This window comes from Mustela erminea, chromosome 18 (assembly GCF_009829155.1).
Source record: "Mustela erminea isolate mMusErm1 chromosome 18, mMusErm1.Pri, whole genome shotgun sequence".
NCBI lineage: Eukaryota > Metazoa > Chordata > Mammalia > Carnivora > Mustelidae > Mustela > Mustela erminea.
Window position 1 is genome coordinate 23,743,013 of NC_045631.1, and position 18,437 is coordinate 23,761,449.

The 18,437-nt window shown below is 58.1% G+C and overlaps 1 protein-coding gene across 1 annotated transcript in view; it reads left to right on the forward strand.

The window, feature by feature from the left end:
* The first annotated feature begins 2,250 nt into the window (after positions 1-2,250).
* TMEM132E (transmembrane protein 132E) overlaps positions 2,251-18,437 on the forward strand; it is a 54,317-nt gene continuing 38,130 nt past the window's right edge. Inside the window, exon 1 of the mRNA XM_032321773.1 lies at positions 2,251-3,918. Within this exon, the coding sequence (XP_032177664.1) occupies positions 3,852-3,918 (67 nt within the window). The 5' untranslated portion in view covers positions 2,251-3,851. The remainder of the gene's footprint in view (positions 3,919-18,437) is intronic.

An 18,437-nucleotide genomic window follows, 5' to 3' on the forward strand; every position in this document is an offset into this window, starting at 1 on the left:
TTGCATGAGGCCCAGCTAGGTCTACCTTGCTCTCTGTTGTGAGGCTTCTAGAAACGGTCCAAGCCTATTTTCCAAAAAGAAAATGTCACTTTCCTGGATGCAAAGGAAACTCACAGGGCCAGTAAGTCTGGGGCAGAGTCAGGTACAAGGCGGGGGCGGGTGGGCAGAGACAGAGCACCCCAGCTGGCCTTGCTCCGACCTACCTCACCCCACACTCTCAGACTGGTTGAGAGAGTGACCCTCAAGATCCATGGTCACCGCCCCCTTCCCCCATGAAAGCGATGTCTATAGGATTGAAGACCCTGTCCGTCCGGAGTTGAGTGGGATTGAGATGAGGCCCCTGGGGTTTGGGGCACGATACCCAAGGATGCTATAAAATCATTGCCATTGATCAAACGGGCCTATGGTCCTGTGATGGATCATGAAGTTCACCAAAGTGTGGTGAAAGGAGGGGGGCAAATGGAGGGGGCGGAGAGAGGCTTATCTTCCCTTCACCTAATATCTGGGTGGGTGGGGTGGCACTTAGAGAGAAGAACTAGAACTCTGTGCTCAGTTTCCAGAGAAGGCCAGGAGAATGGGCTGAAACAGCTGATCCACGTCAGCCGCAAACACCTGTTGAGGACAAGCTTGGACCCCATCACTGGAGACCGTGGGTCCTCAGCTCAGAAAAGCAATCTGTGTCTCTCCCTAAGACTTACTCTTTACAGGCCTGGTGCCCCTTCCAGCTGGTAGAAAGGGATGGAAGATCTCCCTGCTTTCTTCCTCTTTTTCCTGGAGCCCTCCTATCTGAGAAAGTGGCTTCTTTCCCCCTTTCTCCCACACACGGAGCCTGATTGCTGGCTTGCCTCTCAGTGGGATGGTTAATAAGCCCTTGGGTGACATTAATTGCTATCAGGCATTAGGGGCTTAATGAGAATCATCTTCCTTGACGACCAGCACCTTCCATCCTGAGGGCCTCCCAGAGCCCGGCCAGCCCTCCCTAGCTGCACCTCAGAGCTCCAGACAGATGTGGGGGTGGGGGAGGGGCGCGAGAGGTTCTCCACAGGCCCCAGTTCTAAGCTGAGGCAGCAACAGCCAGCAGCCAGGGAGGAGGGAGGCTTCCAGGAACGGTCCAAGCCTATTTTCCAAAAAGAAAATGTCACTTTCCTGGATGCAAAGGAAACTCACAGGGCCAATAAGTCTGGGGCAGAGTCAGGTACGGGGCGGGGGGGGGGGGGGGAGTGTGTGCAGAGACAGAGCACCCCAGCTGGCCTTGCTCCGACCTACCTCACCCCACACTCTCAGACTGGTTGAGAGAGTGACCCTCAAGATCCATGGCCACTGCCCCCTTCTCCCATGAGAGCGATGTCTATAGGATTGAAGACCCTGTCCGTCCGGAGTTGAGTGGGATTGAGATGCGGCCCCTGGGGTTTGGGGCACGATACCCAAGGATGCTATAAAATCATTGCCATTGATCGAACGCCTGGCTGACGGTTGACGGTTGACTTGTCGGGTCTGATCTGGGTTGCGCTCTAATGGAACCGGCCTGACGGTGGGAAAGAACGCCACCCCAGCCACCCCTCCCCCTCGTCAGCAGGTGCCTGGGTGAGTGTGCAGGAGGGGCAGTTCCCCACCCCCCATATCCCTTTAAAGGCTTGCAAAACAACCTGTAGGAAGGCGCGTCCCTCCCTCTCCGCCCCCGACCCCCACCAACGGACGGGTTTTTCCCCAGCTGCGCCCGGGATCCATCCCAAAAGAAGCTCAGCGGGCGAGCTCCCGCGCGCCGGAAGGGCTGGGCGCGACAGCTCTGTGGATTCCCAGCCAGTACCCCCAGAGAGACTCTGGGGGTGGGGGTAGGGTGCCCCCTACCCGCGCCTCTGGCAGAGCGGCTGTAAAGCACCGCCGGCGCCTGGCGAGGAGCGTGCTTCCTTTGTAAAGGGACATCGGTGGCTGCGGTGGCGTCTACCCCGGGGGAAATGCAGCCACCGCAGCCGGCCGGCCCTACTCGGGCCCCAGCGCTAGCCTACAATGGGGAAGAAAAATAAAACATAAAAGAGAGGCGAACAGAATCGCGAGGTCTGCCGCGGCCCGAGTCTCATTAAGGAGCCGCGCGCGCCCCCAGGCTGGGAATGCGGAATGGACACGTGGACCGGGGAGGGGGGAAATGGCGTGGGAGGGGGGGGTCTCCGAAGCGCGCGAGTCGTGGGCCGCGCGCTCCGGGCCCACGTGACCACGGGGAATCTGGGAGGGGAGGGGAGGGGAAGGGAGCGAGCGCGCCCGGCTCGGCGCCCGCTACTGCCGGGGTGGGCGCTGAATCCCGGACGGGGGAGGAGGGCGGGCGGGCGCGAGTGTGTGTGTCTCTCTCGAGTCATTTACGGCGGAGCAGCCGGCGCGAGCGCCGAGGAGGCAGTGGCGGCGGCGGCTTCGTGCAACTGTGGCTCCCTCCACCTCCTCTCGCTTTTTGCTCCTTGATTCTTCGCCCCACACACACGTCCATGGGGAGCCGGCCCCCCTGCCGGCACCTCCTCTCGGCTCGGCCCCCTAGGAACCAGCTGCCGCCTCCCTGGCCGCGGGCTGCGCGGGCGCCCGGTGCCCCGGCCCCGGCCCCTGGCGTGGCGCCCAGGTCTCGCCGCCCGCAGCCCGGGCTGGCGCGGCGCTCCGCTCGCCCAAACTGACTCCGAGAGAGAGGAAACCGATGCTCAGCTGCACCAAGACAGCGGGCGAGCGGGCGTCCGGGGGCAGGGCGGGGGCGGCAGGGAGACGGAGACGTCGGAGACTCTGAACCCCACAAAAGTTAAAGGTTTGTGCAGGTTCCCCCCGGGGGAGGCGAGGAGCGAGGCGGAGCTGCGCGCCCCTCTGCTGAGACAGCGAGACCTGGGAGGAGAGGGGGACGGCCGGGAGCCGCCGCGGGCTGGCCGACCCCCCTCGCCATCCTACTACGGCTGACAGCCGGGAGGCTGGAGTCGGCGCCCCGGGCAGGGAGGGCGCGGGTCCGGCACATTAGCCGGCTGTCCCGCTCCCCCGCTTCTCCAGGCCGGGTCTCCATGGGGCAGCCGGTTCCGGCCGCACCACCCGCGCCCCAGCCGCGGAGCCGCTGCCCGAGCAGGCGGCGCTGAGCCAGCTTGCGTGGAGCCCGGGCCCTGGTCGAGACTGGAGAGCGCGCTGGAGCCGTGCAGCGAGCTCGGCGAGGGGACGAGCCGCGGGCCGCCCGCCTCGGGCATTTTGTCCCGGCGGCGCCTAGGGTGGCGGCGACCCGCGTCGCCAGTCTCATCACTGCACGGAAACTTTTCCTGCTCCAGATGGATTAAAGTTGCCTGGATTTTCTCTTTCTTTGCGAAAGAAAGCATTCATTTGCTCCTAACCTGGGATTTTTATGCTGGGGCTGCTGCAGGGCGCTTGGAGGAAGGAAGCCGCGCTATCTCTGTGAGGTTACTACCGACACCGAAGAAACTGGGGCTTGCGCCGGAAATCTGCACCCTCGGGCGAGTTCAGATTGGAGCTGGGCCTCGGGACTGGGGGATCCAGCACTTGGCTCTAGGCAGTCTCCGAGACGCTGGTGGCCACTGGGCTCCGGGACCGCACGTGCGGCTCCCCCCTCGCCGCACAGATCCTGCAGGGGGCACCAGCCCGGGGAGGTGGAGGCTCCTCCCGCCCGGAGCTGCGCCCCTACCAGCTCCGAGGGTGTAGCCGGCGGCGCCTGGGACGCCCCCTCCCCTCAAAGTGTCCCCGAATTGCACTCCCTGGTCCCCAGAGCTACAGCAGAGACATTTGGACGCCACGACCACCCTGAGTTGGATGTGACCGAACCCAGCCTGGGGCCAAGTCATCGACGACTATTGCCCCTTCGGCCCCTTCCCGCTCCCGCCTCGGCCATGGCCCCAAGGATGTCGGGCCGCGGCGGCGCCGCCCTGCTCTGCCTCTCGGCGCTGCTCGCCCACGGTAAGTGTCGCGGCGCGGACTCGGAAGTGGAGATGCGGCGGGCGCCTCTGGAGGGGGCACAGGGAAGACTAGAGAAAGGCGAGCCCCCACCCCGGACTCGAAGCCGCTGCTCCCAGCCTGGCATCTCGGGCTGCAGCTCGAGTTACCTCCAGCTCCCCCAGCCCTTTGGCGGGAGCGGAGGCTGCGAGCCCCGCCCTGGGGACCGAGCCCGGCCCCGGAAAAGGGCGGGGGGGGGGGTACACTCCAGTGCTTTGCAGGTTAGGAAGAAGGGTCCAAACCCAAGAGTCTGGGGGCGTGTCCGCCCTCGGAAATCTGCGGGGATCCAAGGGATCCGCTAGATCGCGTCCGGGCCGCCCCTCCTTGCACTCCCACCCCCGCAGCCGGCGGGGCTGGGGGACGTTTGGGTCCGCGGGGATCTTGTCTTCTCCGCGCCTGATGCGCAGGCCGGTACGGGGCCGCGCCGCCCGTCGCCTCGCTTCCTGCGGCGGTCCTCGGGAAGGGAAGTGGACTGACAGGGGCCCGGGGAGCCGCGGCGGCTCGCCGCTCGCCGCCCGCCGTCCTGTGAGCTGCATCTAAATGGCCGGCTTAGCTGAGCCTGGAGGGCGGGGGTCTGGGCCACGGGCGCAGGCCGGGGCGGCGGGCGGCGGGCAGCGCGCGGAGGGAGCGGGCTCCGCGCTCTCGCGTTCTGCAATCTGTTGCGTCTGCTCCCTGGGCTCGCCCCGGGCTCCGCGGGAAAGGGGGTGGGAGAGGGAGGGCCCGGGGTTGGCGCGCTCTGGCAGTGGGACAGCAGGAATACGGGTAGGGGACAGAGGGTCTCTGAACAGCCCCCCACAGTGGGAACTCCGATCCGACGGGAGGAGGCTGCAGCGGGCCTTCTGCAAGCTGGAGGCGCTCCAGGAGGCGAGGGTGCTGACCGATTGGGGAGGGCGAGAGCTGGGGCGGAGGAGGAGAAAGGAGAAGAGAGGCCCTCTGCCCCCTCCCAACCTGAAGCCGGCAGACCTGGGACACATTTCCCTAACGGGCGTCGGCAAAGGAAGCTTTGTTAACCGCGTGTTGAGGGGTGAGCCTGGACAGGCTGGAGAGGGACTTAGATGGAGAGAGCAGTAGGCTCTGCGCATTGATGGAGGACCCTGGATAGGTCGCGCTCAGCTTTTGCCCACATCTGCCCAGTCCTGAGGAGCCTGCCCAAGCTCTAAGCTTCCCTTGCGCAGGCCCACAGCCACTAACCAGCTGCCCCTCAACCTGACCAAGGCGCTTTCTCAAGGTGGAAGAATAAAGAAAGGAATCGGCTCCCCGAATCTAAGGTCCTGGGGCTAGGAGGGGGTGGGGAACAGGCTGACCTCCCTCTAGGGTGGATTGGTTCTTCCCGGCTGGGGGTGACCCTAGAATGGGAGCGGATTTGAGTTCAATTCACCAGACCCAGCCAAGCTCAGTTCTTTATCAGAAGAATGGGCAGGGCAGCAGGATCGGGTGGGAGCAGGGCGAATGCAGCTGGGAACCAGAAATCTCGGCTCCCTGTGCAAGACTTAGGGCGGGGAGGGGGTGGGGTTGTGGGCTCCGCACTTCTGCGCCCTGGAGCTGCAGGGGCTACGCCTGGGACCGGGCCCTGGTCAGCAGGGTGTCTGGGTGCCTAGCTGGAGGAAACTGAGCTCCTGCGTGGGGCTAGGCGTGGTTCTGCCCCCCTCCGAGTCTTGTGCCTTGTTGCCCACTTTCTGTTCTAAACCCCAGCCATGGCCCCACTTGGGGGCAGCGCAGGGGCTCCTATTAGGTTCCCACTGCCCAGCTTCCCAACCCGTCAAGCCTGGCATTAAAGATCCTTTCTCTTCCCTCCTGTGCCAGAATCCTGCCTGCTTCCTAAGATCCAGCCCCGTAGGGCCTGGCTGTCCTTGCACTTGCTTCTCTGGAGTGTTAGCAGTCTGCTTCGTTTTCTCCTTAGATGTCTGTGTCTTCCCTGTGCCGGGTTAGTCCCCGAGTGGTGGAGGCAGACCCGTGGGCTTATTCTCCACTGTCCCTCCATGCAAACAGCTCTTAGCACGGTGCTGGTACCCACAGGACCCACGGCTGGTCCGGCTCCCCTTCTGAGCTCCTTCCCTAAGTCACCATCCCATGCCTCAATCTCCCCTTCCTCAAGGAATGGTACCAGCAGATGCTCAAAGCTTAGGGGATGCCCCCCCAGAGATGGATAAGACTAGAATCACAGAAGTTCTTCCCCTCACCCCCCAATAAAACCCATATTCCCTGGACCTTCCACCTTCAAGGTTTTCTGACACCCACCCACCCAAACTATTCCTCTGTCAAGAAAAGGATTTTGCCACACTTCAAGCTAGCTTTGGTTGGGATCTCTGGGCTCTTCAAAGAAGCTGGGGTTGAGGAGGGAGGAGTTGCAGGGTTTGGTTCTCCAGCAAGCTACTGAGCCCACAGGCTTCTGACCACACAGCCAGACTGAGCCAAATAGCCTGGGTTGCTCTCTGATCGACTCTGGTGCCATCGGGCAGGGTGACCTTGGGCTGTCTCCCTCATGTCCCCCAACTTCCACAAGCCGTGTGGCCCCCCTCTGTCCCCTTTCTCACTTTCTGCTGGGACTACTGGGCAGGTACCATATGTGAACAGAGCCCTGCTACCTTTCGGGGCCCAGCTCAGACTCCCCTCTCGATCTCCAGGCTTCTGCCAGAGAACATCTAAGAAGGCCACTTTCCTGCATCTGGTCTTTGGGAAGGCTTTCTGCTCCATTTTTAGTGTGAATGGGAGTGTAGGGGGACAGGGTGCTGGTGAAGTCTGTGGTCGAGCCGGTAATGTCAGCCTCCTACTCGGTAACCTTCACTGGCTCTCTGCTGCCTGTAGAATCAAGGATCCGTCTTTGGCCTAGACGATCAGAGGCCCTATACAATCTCATCTCGACCTGCCCTCAGGGGTGGGCACTGCCTGCCCGGCATCATCCATGCATCTTAGGAGGTATCCCTGTCCTCACCTTCCAGCTTCTCTGCTTTTGCACCCAGCAACCCCACCCCCACCCCAGAATACCAGCCTCCAGTTCTTACCCAGCCATCAAAACCCAATTCCAACCTCATTCCCCCCAGGGAATCTGACTCTCTTCCCCCTTGGCTTCCCACCAGTGGCCCCCGCCCTGTAACAGAAGCAAGTGCTCTTTGTGCCTCCTTCCCAGCACTCCCCCCTCTCCAGGCCACAGTGTGTGCACACACGCGCGTGCAGGGTGTGCATGGGGATATTCATGTGTGCACCCCCCTGGTGTCCACATCCTTGCGTTGAGAGCAGGTGCCATGCATTCTTTATTCTTGCCCCATTCTGCAGTCTGTGACACATGGTAGGCGCTCCGAAGAAATGAATGGCGGTGGGACAACAGCTCCGTATGGAAGGAAGGGGGGCCTTCCTGTGGCAATTGAAAAGGGAGTTCTGGGACATGGGGCAGAAGTTGGGACAGGGAGGAGCTAGGGAGAGACACTGGGAAAGAGCAAAGGAATGGGGCAGAGCCATGCCACACCCTCTTGAGGGAAACATACAGGAAACACACATCTGGAGTGACATGAGTAACATCACTCCCCAGACGAATGTAGGGTCCCACGGCATTCTGACTATATGACCTCAGATGAATGTGTCCCTACAGGCAACCTGGCAACCTCAAGTTTCCCTGGTGGCTTGGGTCCATGCTCTCCCCACCCCACTGATGACCCAAACTCTGGGATCCTTTTGAGAGGCAGAAGGGACCACAGCAGTACAGGGTCAACTCTGTCCCTTGGGACGACCCCTCACTGCTGGGAGTGAGGAGAAACGCCCCCCCTACCCCGCCCCTGCAAGCACACACACCCATCTTCTCGCTGGCCACACGGAGTCCTACACCACAACACAGCCTGGTTACATTTAAGACCAGTAGGTGGGGATGTGTTATAAACTTGGTGGCAGAAGCTTTATTAGATCCTGAGGATAACTCAGTGCTTGGCTATACGGGGTAAGGCCACATTAGAACATGAGTGGAGGACGTGGCCATCTCCTAGACCCTTGCTGGGGGGCCAGTCTAGAACTGATGGCCCCCAGACCTGAGATGGGCAGTGAGTGCCCATGAGCCTGCAGAAATACAGAATCTTAGAGGCACCAACTCCCACCACCAGGGTCCACCTGCCCACCTGGGGCAGGGACGTGGGGGGCTTACGTGGTGGGGGTAGTGGAAGGGTTGGCTTTGCTGCCCTGCATATGGTGATGTCCACCCACAATCGGAAGCTGAAAGACGCACACAGAGCCCCACCTCAACCTTCATGCAGATGAGGACGTGGGTGCTGGGAGAGGGGAGGGGACTGGCCAAGGTCACCCTGCCAGTGTGTTCTGGAATCAGAACCAGCACCAGAGCCCAGGGGTTTCCTGGATTGGTAGTCGGCTCCAGGCCACTCCACAGACACCCCTGCCACCTCTGCTATCCCATCTCCTGAGGGCTTTGTGCAAAGATGCCCTCCTGGCCTCAGGCCAACCTCAAGTCCCAACCAGTCAGGATAGGCAACCACCAGGGGTGGTAATAGGCCTTGGTGAGCACTACAGGGGCGTGTGGTGGGGCTCCGGACTTGGTCTTCAGCTCTCTTTCATGAGCTCAAAGTCCAGTGGAGGAGACCAGAAAAAAGCCCAGGTTCTGAAATTTGAGGCAGTTTGAAATTGGAGTCCCTGGGTGACAGAAGACAGGGGCTCAAGTCCTAACCTTGTCATCCACTTGCTGTGCAAACTACAGTAAAGCCATCTTCCTCTCTGAGTTCCTTCCTCCTCTGCCAAGGAGGAGACGGCGCCCGGCACGCCCCCTTTCACATCTCTTGTGATGGTTGAGCCTGCTGTTTCGTCCCTTACGTGTCTCTACCCGACGCGGGGCCCCCTCCACGGATGCCCCCAGCAGACGCTAACAAGGGAATCCGTTTCTTTCTCCCCATTCCCTCCCCAGGGTCCTCCTTACTTCTTCCTTGCCAGCACTTAGCACAGAATTTTAATAAGAGATTAATGAGCCAGTTGTGGGGCATTGTGTTTTTTTTTTTTAATTTTTTTAAGATGAATTTCTTTTTCTAGATCCCTTTTCTGTCTTTTGACATGAAAAGTGGGCCCCTGACCATCAATTCGGCCAGCTCTGCCGTACTCCAGCTGTCCCCAAGGATGGGGCAGTGTGTCAGGGAGCGCCAGCATGGGGCTAGCTACCACACTGGTCTCTGGGAGACAAACCGCCCGCCCTGGGGAGGGAGGCACCGGGCCGGGGAGGCCAGCACAGTGACAGACAGGGGACATGCTGCTCTGAGGACACAGGTGGAGAGGCCAGAAGTCATGTTCTCCTTTCTTCGGTCATGTTTGCCCCTTTGAGCCCTACCTCTCCTGGCCCCCCCATGCCCACACATCCACCCCCATGGGCTGGATGGAGTGGGAGACAGACGTGCCTGCCTGGTACTCAGGGCTTGGGGCGGGAAGGAATGAATGCGAGAATAAGGAACTCAGGGCAGAAAAAGCTTAAAAAAAAAAAAAAAGAAGTAATTGAAGAAAATCACTTTTTGCCTAAATTATCTAGAGGATTACCCGCTTTTGGAAAGTTCTGCTTTTTATCAGCCCTTGAATCCCTCCTACATTCTCCTCCCACGTTCTTGCCCACACCTTTCTGGCCCGAGAGGATGGACAACGGGTTGCTCTCTTCTCTTGAGGGACTCCTCCTGTTCTGTCCACACTGGACACAGGAAGCAGGATATGGACTTGCTGGTGGACTCTGCAGCTTGCGTCCGTGTCCTAGGCCCATGCCTCGGGGCCCGCAGAGCCCGGAGACCGGTGTGCCCAGGCTTACCTGGATAAGCGGGATGACAGTCATGAGAGTCGAGGCTTCCGGAGGCATCTCCATCCAAGAATCCAGGTCCGAACTGCGTCAGACCTCACACGGCAGGCCCCTGGCCGCCAGGGCCCCCTGAACCCTGAAGCCCTGCCCAGGGGCACAGCCCCAGAGGGGGCCAGCCCTCACACCTAATGAGCCACAGCCACACTGAGTGCCAACCTCCTTGTTTTTCTGAGGGAGAAACAGAGAGAAGGGAAAATGGTTTCTGTCCCCCAGGAGTGCCCAGTATGACAAGGGGGACACAGTCTCATACCAGAGAGGCCCCAGTCTGATGGGAGAGGCACAGCCCCAGCCCTCAGAGGTGGCCTCGGTCCCCTTGCATAGTGACAGTCTGACAGTGAGAGACGAGAGGGCCCCCTTTGCCCAGAAGCGTAGGGCCCCACCTTGCAGGCCTCGACCTCCGCTCCCCACCGCCCCCGGGGCTGTTGGAGAGCATGGCGCTGGGCCAGGAGTGAGTATATTTTTGGTGGCTCAGTACAGATGATACAGCAGACTTGTCACGGCAGGAGAGCAGTGTCGCTGGGAGCTTGCGGCACAGGCACACACTTGCGTGCACACCCACACACTCATGGGCACAGCCGGACGCACTTGAAAGCTTGAATGGCTCCTTGGAGTTCAGATCCACCTTTTCTCTGGATCTCCACAGCAGATCCCCATTTTACAGAGAGCAAAACCGAGGCTCCACGGAGTCCTCGCCACACCAACTCTTGAAGTCACTTTTTTGGACCCTGACCATGGAAGTCTTGCCGTTTACCTCCCCGTCTCACACGTACAGAGGATAAGCAGACGTGGACAGACAGACACGCGGACCCATACACCCGAGTGAGTCCCTCCTCCTCTCGAGCCTCTCTCCCCCTTGCTCTCTAGGCTTCTTTCAGTCCCTTGAATGAATGGTGCCCCTCTGTGCATGGTGTGGCCTCTCACCAGAACACCGTCCCATACCTGTCTCCTCGTCAGCCTTCAGGTCTGAAGGTAACCACACCTCCTCTTGGAAGCCCACCCTGATTCTCAGGTGGGCAAAGACCCACTACCTTCTGTAACTCATTGCCGATTTGCCCTATGTGTAATTGCGTTGCGTGACCTCCCTGCGGGCCACTAGCCTGGGTGGACCTGGACGGTGTGTGGCCTCCTCCCTGCTGCTGTACTCCCAGGGTCTACTGGGACATCCGGAGTAAAGTAGACATCCAGTGATTTGTCAGATGGGTCAATGAGTGTACCCTTGTGCACATACTTGCACACGGAGACACCTTCCCTGTCACTCCATGAGTATTCAGTTGGTGGTTACTGTGGACCAGGCACTGTTCCAGGCACTTCCCGTCTTCAGGGAATATAGCACATTCTCTGCATTCAGGAGCCTGTATTCTGGTGGAAGACGTGGCGGAAGGCAGACAGCAAGTAATACATACATTCAGTAGGTGGATTATATGTTAGAAGGCAAAGGAGGCTAAGGAAAATAAAAACGGTAGGGTAAGGGACATTGGGAATGCCTGTGTGTTGGGAGGGGTTGTGCAGTACAGAATGAATGCTCTCACCTGATAAGTGTCATTAAGCACACTCACGGGGGTGGGGAGCACACCAAGTATGCAAATATTGCCGATGGCAGCCTAGGGCAGGAGTGGGCTTGACCATTCTGACACAGCGAGGACTGCCCGAGGGAAGGAGGCGGGAGGAACTGGACTCCCTGAGAAGAGGAGGGTTGGGGAAAATGGGTGGGGGAGAGGGAGGCTCTTGTAAGAACATTGCTTTGTAGGCTCAGTGAAAGGGGGAGCCATAGCAGGGCGTAGAGCAGGGGTGACCTGAGCTGACCCACTGTTGCAAGCTTGCAGAGCTTCAGAAACTGCAGGGTCAGGGACTGCTCCCCACCCCCCAACCCAGGGCCAAAAGAGGGGGCCTCTGTCTGCTCCCTTTAGCCCACTGACCCTCACCGTCCTGGCTGTGGCCTCCTTTCCCAATGCCCATGGCCCATGGGCATAAGGCCCATGGCCACCCCATGGTAGTGGGAAAGGAGCAGGACACACCGGGGCCCAGCTGCAGAAGAGACCATCCAAGGAGAGGCCAAGCTGATGTCCAGTCCCGCCCGGCCAGCCATGTGGCTGTCCAGGCCTCTTCCAATGGGCGTGGACCACTTGTCTATAAAACAGGGCTGCAGCCCTGGGTGCTTCCTCGGCCTCTTCTTGCCCAAACCCCCACCATCGCCTCCATGGTGGGAGCCAGATGCCAGTGTCTTCTTCTCAGCTGGGGGATTTGGGATGCTAAGCTAGCATTGGCTTATTTCACAGATTCTGATTTTTTTTTTTTTAACTAATTATCTCCTTTTGCAAAAAAATTCTCTTCAGGAGCAAGGGGGTTATAGGCGCTTGTTTGGACAGCGATCTTACACCACTGATTTGGGAAGGATGACAGCCAGGATGTGTGCAGGGAAAGCAAAACCCCATTTCCCTGGATCCCTGAGTGCCCTGCAGTGATTCCAGATTACCTGTTGCTTTGACCTCTGCCTGTCCCTGTTTTATGTCTGCAAGTGCTCGGTCGGGGGCCCCCTCCCTCCACCACAAGCCCCCTGCCACTGCAGGATCAGTGCAGCCCACACCTCTTAGGCAGGGAGGTGACCTGAGCCAGGGTGGTGGGGAGGGGGAGGTGTGTGGAACCACACCCTCGCCAGCCCTGTCCTTCTCCCCTTCTCTGGGGAGAGCGAGATGGTATGGGGCCTTTGTCCAATGGGAAGGAACTCTTGGATTGAAAATAGGAAAAAATTACCATTTTCTCAGCTGCCAACACAGCAGAGAAATGATCTCAATTTTCTGTGGCTGTTCTCCGCAGGAGAAAAACGGCCAGCCGCCTGCCCCATGCATGAGAGGTCTGAAACGCAGGAGAGGGGAGGCTGGAGCTGGCAGAGGTGGCGAGGTGAGCAGTGGGGGCACTGGCATCATGCAGGAGACTAGCCTCCCCACTTGGGCCCTGCAGCCCTCCTCCAGCCCAGCCCCCACTGACCACAGGCCTATGTCAGGGCATCTATGGAATTACCTGATTACCTCACTTCTGTTAACTGAGCACCTGCTATGCACCACCCGCTGTGCTGGGCACCAGGAATCTTTCCCATGGAGCCAGGAGTAGACTTTGTTCTGTTTTTGTTTTAGTCCTGATATTCATAGCTCTCCTCTTCAACCCTTACTCGTCCCTGCTCTGGACTCTATAACCACCTTGTCTGGCTTTGTCCCTTCCTGTGTGACTCTGTGCCTTGGTTGACTCATCTGCAAAGGATTATGAAAGTACCCAACTTCCAGAGTTGTAATCATAATTACATAAACGAGTCCGTGTTTCATGTCAGATACTGAGAATAGTGCCTGGCACATACTAAGTGCCCCAGAATGATGGCTGTCAATGCCACTGTTATTAATATGCCTAGTATATGCCAGGCACTGCATTAAATGTAAAAATGAAGAAAATATGGTGCCTGTCCCTGAAGGGGCTTTTAAGGGGGCGCCCCAGGCAGATGAGCTGTGTCTGCACAGACTGTGATACAAGGCGGTCATAGGTGCATCAGGAGGGATGAAGAGGGTCATGGAGGGAGAAATCTCATAACTATTCAAGAAATCAGGGCAGGCTTCACGGAGGAGGTACCACTTCAGGAGGCCTTAACAAGGTTTGAGTTCTGCCCCTGAAAACTAATCAGTCAACATCTACTATGTGTCTGTTACCCTGGGGAGGACAGAATTGCAGGGCAAAAATGGCTCTTGGCCTACAAATTCAGTCCAGCGAGGGAGAGCCAAGGCTGCTTGGGAAGGAGTAGCAGGACAGGGGCTAAGTGCAAGGTATATGGTTGATAATTCTTTACCTGGGTGCTCTTTTGAGACCCCCTCATAACTTTGATCTAATGTCCATGGAGCACTGGGGAGCTACTGAGTGTTCTGAAGTGAGGGAATGATGTGATCAAAGCAGGGTTCTCTGCAATGACTCGGTTGGGGGCAATTTACAGGTTGGAGCAATGCTGAAGGACACCATTGAGTGAGGACACTGGGGATGGGAAGTAACCACTAGCCATCATAAGAGCACTACCATATGGCAAAGAGTCCACCCTTAGAACCAGAGAGACAGAGCTAAGGGCTGGCTCTGCCACTCGCCCGTGGCCTGACTTCTTTCTACTCCTTGGTTGCCACCTCTGTTGAGATCTGACAGCAGATGTGAGGTCCAAAGCCTGCAGCCTAAACCTCAGTGTTTGGAGCTACCTTGATTATCCTGGCAGCTAAGGCCCAGGGAGCCAAAAGGACTCGCCTAAGACCCACAGCCATTTCTGACCTCCTGGGGGTCCAGGAGTGTCAGGAGTCCTGGGGAACATGGCCTGGTAGGAAAAGTGAGAGAGACAAGATCTCCCTCAGTATTTTCAACAAACACCCAGCCTCCCTCCTCATTCCCCAGCCCAACTGGCAGCCAGAGGCCAAGGGGTCAGATCCCAGGGGTCACTGCCAGCCCTTGGGCTCCGGGAAAACCTCAGAAGAAACCACATCAGCTCAGAGAACAGTGGTAGGTTTTTAAGTTCATGCAAATGTAGGTTGGACTCTCAGCCCTGCGGCAGTACAGCTGGGTGACCCAGAAGCTTTTGCCGGCCTATCTCCCTGAGCCTTAGCTTCTCCATCTGCAGAATGGGCGTAATACTATCACCTCTCCGGGGTGGGGCTACTCCAAGGGTTCAGGCATGGAAGTGCCCAGAACAAAAGCTGTGGGCCTGCCGGAGACCTTAATAAATGTGGTAGGCTTGGTTTATGTCCTTCCTTTCTTGCCTGAAGCCAGGCCTCGCTGCTGGGAAGCACGGGTTAAGACGGTGCCAAAGGCTTCCCGGAGCTCTGCTTCCCGGTGGTTGGGTTTTTTTGTTTTGTTTTGTTTTGTTTTGTTTGGGGTCTTATTTTTCTTACCCTTGATGCCTCCTAGCAACATGCTGCCTGTTTGAAACACAGCAGTGGCCAGCAGCCAGCCCCTCGCCTGCACTCCCTCATTTCTCTTCGTGTCCTTAACCAGGAAAGCAGCCACAGACCTTGGGGGGCCCCGCATTCCCACCCCGGGGCACAGGAGGCATTCCTGGGTCCCGCAGCTGACCCCCCTGCAGTGCCTGGGTCGCACCGGCTTGTGACTGCATACGTCACTTGCACGGTAGTTCTGAGCCGTGGCCAAAAATCAGGTCTCGGGTTATAGATGCGGAGCCCGGGGCGTTCCTAAAATACTTACTCTGATGCATCCTGCTGCCCAAAGCATGTGCAGACCCTTGTCCCAGAGCTGCCTTGTCTCCCTCTTGGGCCTCACGATTCTTCTTCTGCAGACTGGAGGGAAAAAAACAAACCCACCGTGTAGGAGAGTTGAGAGCAAGGTCCCTGAGCCCCTTCATCCTGCCGGCAGAGTCGGGATTTGGTACAGGTCACTGTGACTGTTTCTTCTTCATCATGAGTCCCTAGCGGTCACCTCCAATGACCCAAACCACCCATGGGGCCCCTGTCTCCCCAGCCTCGTGCCGTTTCCCTCCTCTGACTCTGGGCTCTTTCCGCCAGCCACCCACCTCGGACAGAGCCTTCCTTCCGCTGGAGTTCAATGCCCAGGTCGCTGAAACCAGGGCTTCTGTACTGGATCAGGGCTGTCCCATGGAAATAGACCCCCAAGACACCTGTGTAAGTTACATTTTCCTAGTTCTCACATGAGAAGAAGTGGAAAGAAACAGGTGAAATTGATTTTAATGTATTTTAACCAATATATACAAAAGGTTATCATTCCAATATATTTCAAAATATATTTTAACCAATGTATACAAAAGGTTATCATTCCATTTAATTAGTAAGGAGCTATTTTATGTTGTTTCTTTTGACTTCTGTATTAAATCTTCGAAATCCCTTATGGTTGACTCCTGTAGGAGCACATGGCAATCCCAGCACGCCCCATTTCGGTTGCTTGGTAGTGGAGTGGAGAGTGAGTGTGTGTGGCTGGCATCCTGGACAGGCCGGGGCTAGGTGTTCCCCAAGGACGCTACCAAATTCCCCCCTGGGAGCTTCCTCTGGGGGCCCTGGGGCTGGTGGGCTGGGCCACTGGCCTTTCAAATGCAGTCCTAGGAGATTCCCTGCCCACTAGGAGCCCACCCAGCTCCTCCCCAGCCCTGGCTACAGTGTCCCATCCATGCAGGGGCTCCCAGTCGCCTCCCAGGGGCCATTTTCCCTTCTGCTTTGTCCTGAAATCATATAAACCACGTGTCAGATCAAGTCACTCTCCTGCTCAGAGCCCTCCACCTCCCTGAGAGGGAAAGCCAGAGTCCTTACGGTGGGTGACAAGCCTGGCGTGATCTGTCCCTTTTCCTGGCCATATCTTCTTTCTCAGCGGCTCGCCCCACCCCCAACCCTGTCCTCCACTGTCCTCACCAAGCCTCAGCGACTCCACCCTTGCTGCCCTCACCTGGCCTCTTCCCCCCAATACGTGTGACTCAATGCCCCCATCCTTTGAGGCCTCCGCTCAAATGCATGTCCCAGAGTGGCCCTCCCTAGCCACACTAGCCCTGCCCACACCTCACTCTGCCCCCCACGGTCTCTCTTCACCTGACATGATGTGTAGTTATGTGTCTGCTGGATCAGGGACCGGCACCCTCCTTGGGATGGGAGCTCCTGAAAGCTGGGTGCTGGCTGTCCTGGTCACTGCTATACTCATTCCCAGCACCTGGATCGGTGCCCGGCACACGGGAGATGCTCGGTACCTATGTGTGGAATGAAAGAAGAAAAAGGTTGCGACTTTCCCTCCTCTTAGCTTTCTCCCCAGGTTGCAGCTGGGATGAGAGATCTGGGATTAAATGGATGACAGTAGACCATAGAGCAATTTCTCCCTCCTTCCCTCTCTCCCTTCCTTCCTTCCTTTCTGTCCTTCTTTCCTTCCTGTCCTGCCTTCCTTCCCACACTCATCTGCCGTATCCTAACTTCGTGGTCTCGGGAAAATTACATCACTGTTCTGTGGGCTCAGTTTCCACATCCATAGAATGGGAGACCAAGAGTACCCATCTCATAGGGTTGTGGCAATGAATACATTAATGCACGTAATCCACTTGGAGCAGCGCCCAGCTGGTAGTTAAGTGCTTAGAAACGGTAACGATACTTTTGTTCAGCCCATGGTTTGTATACCTGCTCCGCGCCCAGCTCTGTGACCAGCAGTGGTCATGCAGCAGTGACGACACAGTCACTGGCAGATGTGGGACAAGGATGCAGACACTTTCTGTGCAACAGAACCCGGGCCAGGGTAGCCAAATGCAGGAGAGCGGGGTGGCAGAAGGGCCTCCCCTGGACTCTGGGGGGTGGCGGCAGCGGCAGCAGCAGCGTCCAGTCATTTTGCCACAATCACTGCCCAAATCTCCGTGACCTGGTGCGTTGAGCCCCAGGAGCAACAGGGGTGTCCATTCCGTCCTGAGCTGCGCCCACCTGGCTCCTGCCGAGTGCTGGACAGAGCCCAGGGGAGCGCCGAGGGAACCTGCTTGCCATCAGCACTTACATCTGAGATCACAGGGGTTCTGTGAGCTGGTGCACGTGATGGCCCCAGCTCTGTCTGGGTGCCGGGTAGACAAAAGGTACCAGTTATATTATCACGCTCACTCCTGAAGTACCAGCAGGCAGTGGAGTCTCCATGCACAGCGCCCTGCCCACGGTGGGCTCTCCGTCCGTGCCTGCAGAGTGCACTGAAAGCCAGTGCCCTCTGAAACTGCGTCTGCATCCGGGCACACGGGGGCCACTCAGTGCAGTGAGAGCCTTAACGTCAGAGCGCCTCGGGTCAGGGGAGCTAGATGGGAGTGTCAGGCCCCCCTCTCATCCTTGAACCATCCCTGTTTGGAGAGAGAGCAACATCGAGGATCCAGAAAGGGACAGATCACACAGCGATCGGGCATGGCAAAGCCACGCCTAAGACCCGGGTTCCTGATGCCCAGCCCAGTGGGCTTGTCCTTGTGTGTTCAAAGGTCTGGCATGAGGGTATTGGAGGTGGGGTCCCCCCGCCACATCCGGCTTCCCCAGCGGCTGTATCTGGGGGATCTGTCTGTCTCAGCAGGCACGGTGTTTACTGGAGTAACCAGATTCCGTCTCCAATAATCACATCACAAACAGCGTGAAATGGGAAGTGTGGGGAAGGCTTTGCTACATGTGCGACCCGTTTCCTTATTTTCCCTCCAAACGCCAGCTCCCCCCACCCCCCACCGCTGCCACATCACACGCCCACACGTGGACACACACGCACGTGACCTGCACTCCCCAGGTATCCCGGTTTGGACCTCTGGTCCCAGCCCAGCGTAGGTCACTTAGGTCCCTGTTCAGCCCTCGAAGAGCAGTTTTTCCTGTCGGGACCGGGGTGTGGGTGGGGGGGACAGGAGGAGGGGCTATTCGTCACCCCTGATGGCCACCACTGTTCCCCACCAAGACCAAGGAATGTGATGCCCTGGACAGTTCCAAAACGGCTAGCACACTCTCTATCACCTTATCCCAGGTAAGCCCAGCCTATGAAATGGGCCATCCTGATCCCCATTATACGGATGAGGTGGGGATTAGAGAGGAGAAATGACCAGCCCAGGTCACAGATGGGGAAATCTGTCTCTTCCTCTGGACACTACTTTCCATTCCCCCTGGGCCCTATCTCCTGAGTCTGTGGCTCCAGGTCCAAGGGCCTCTCT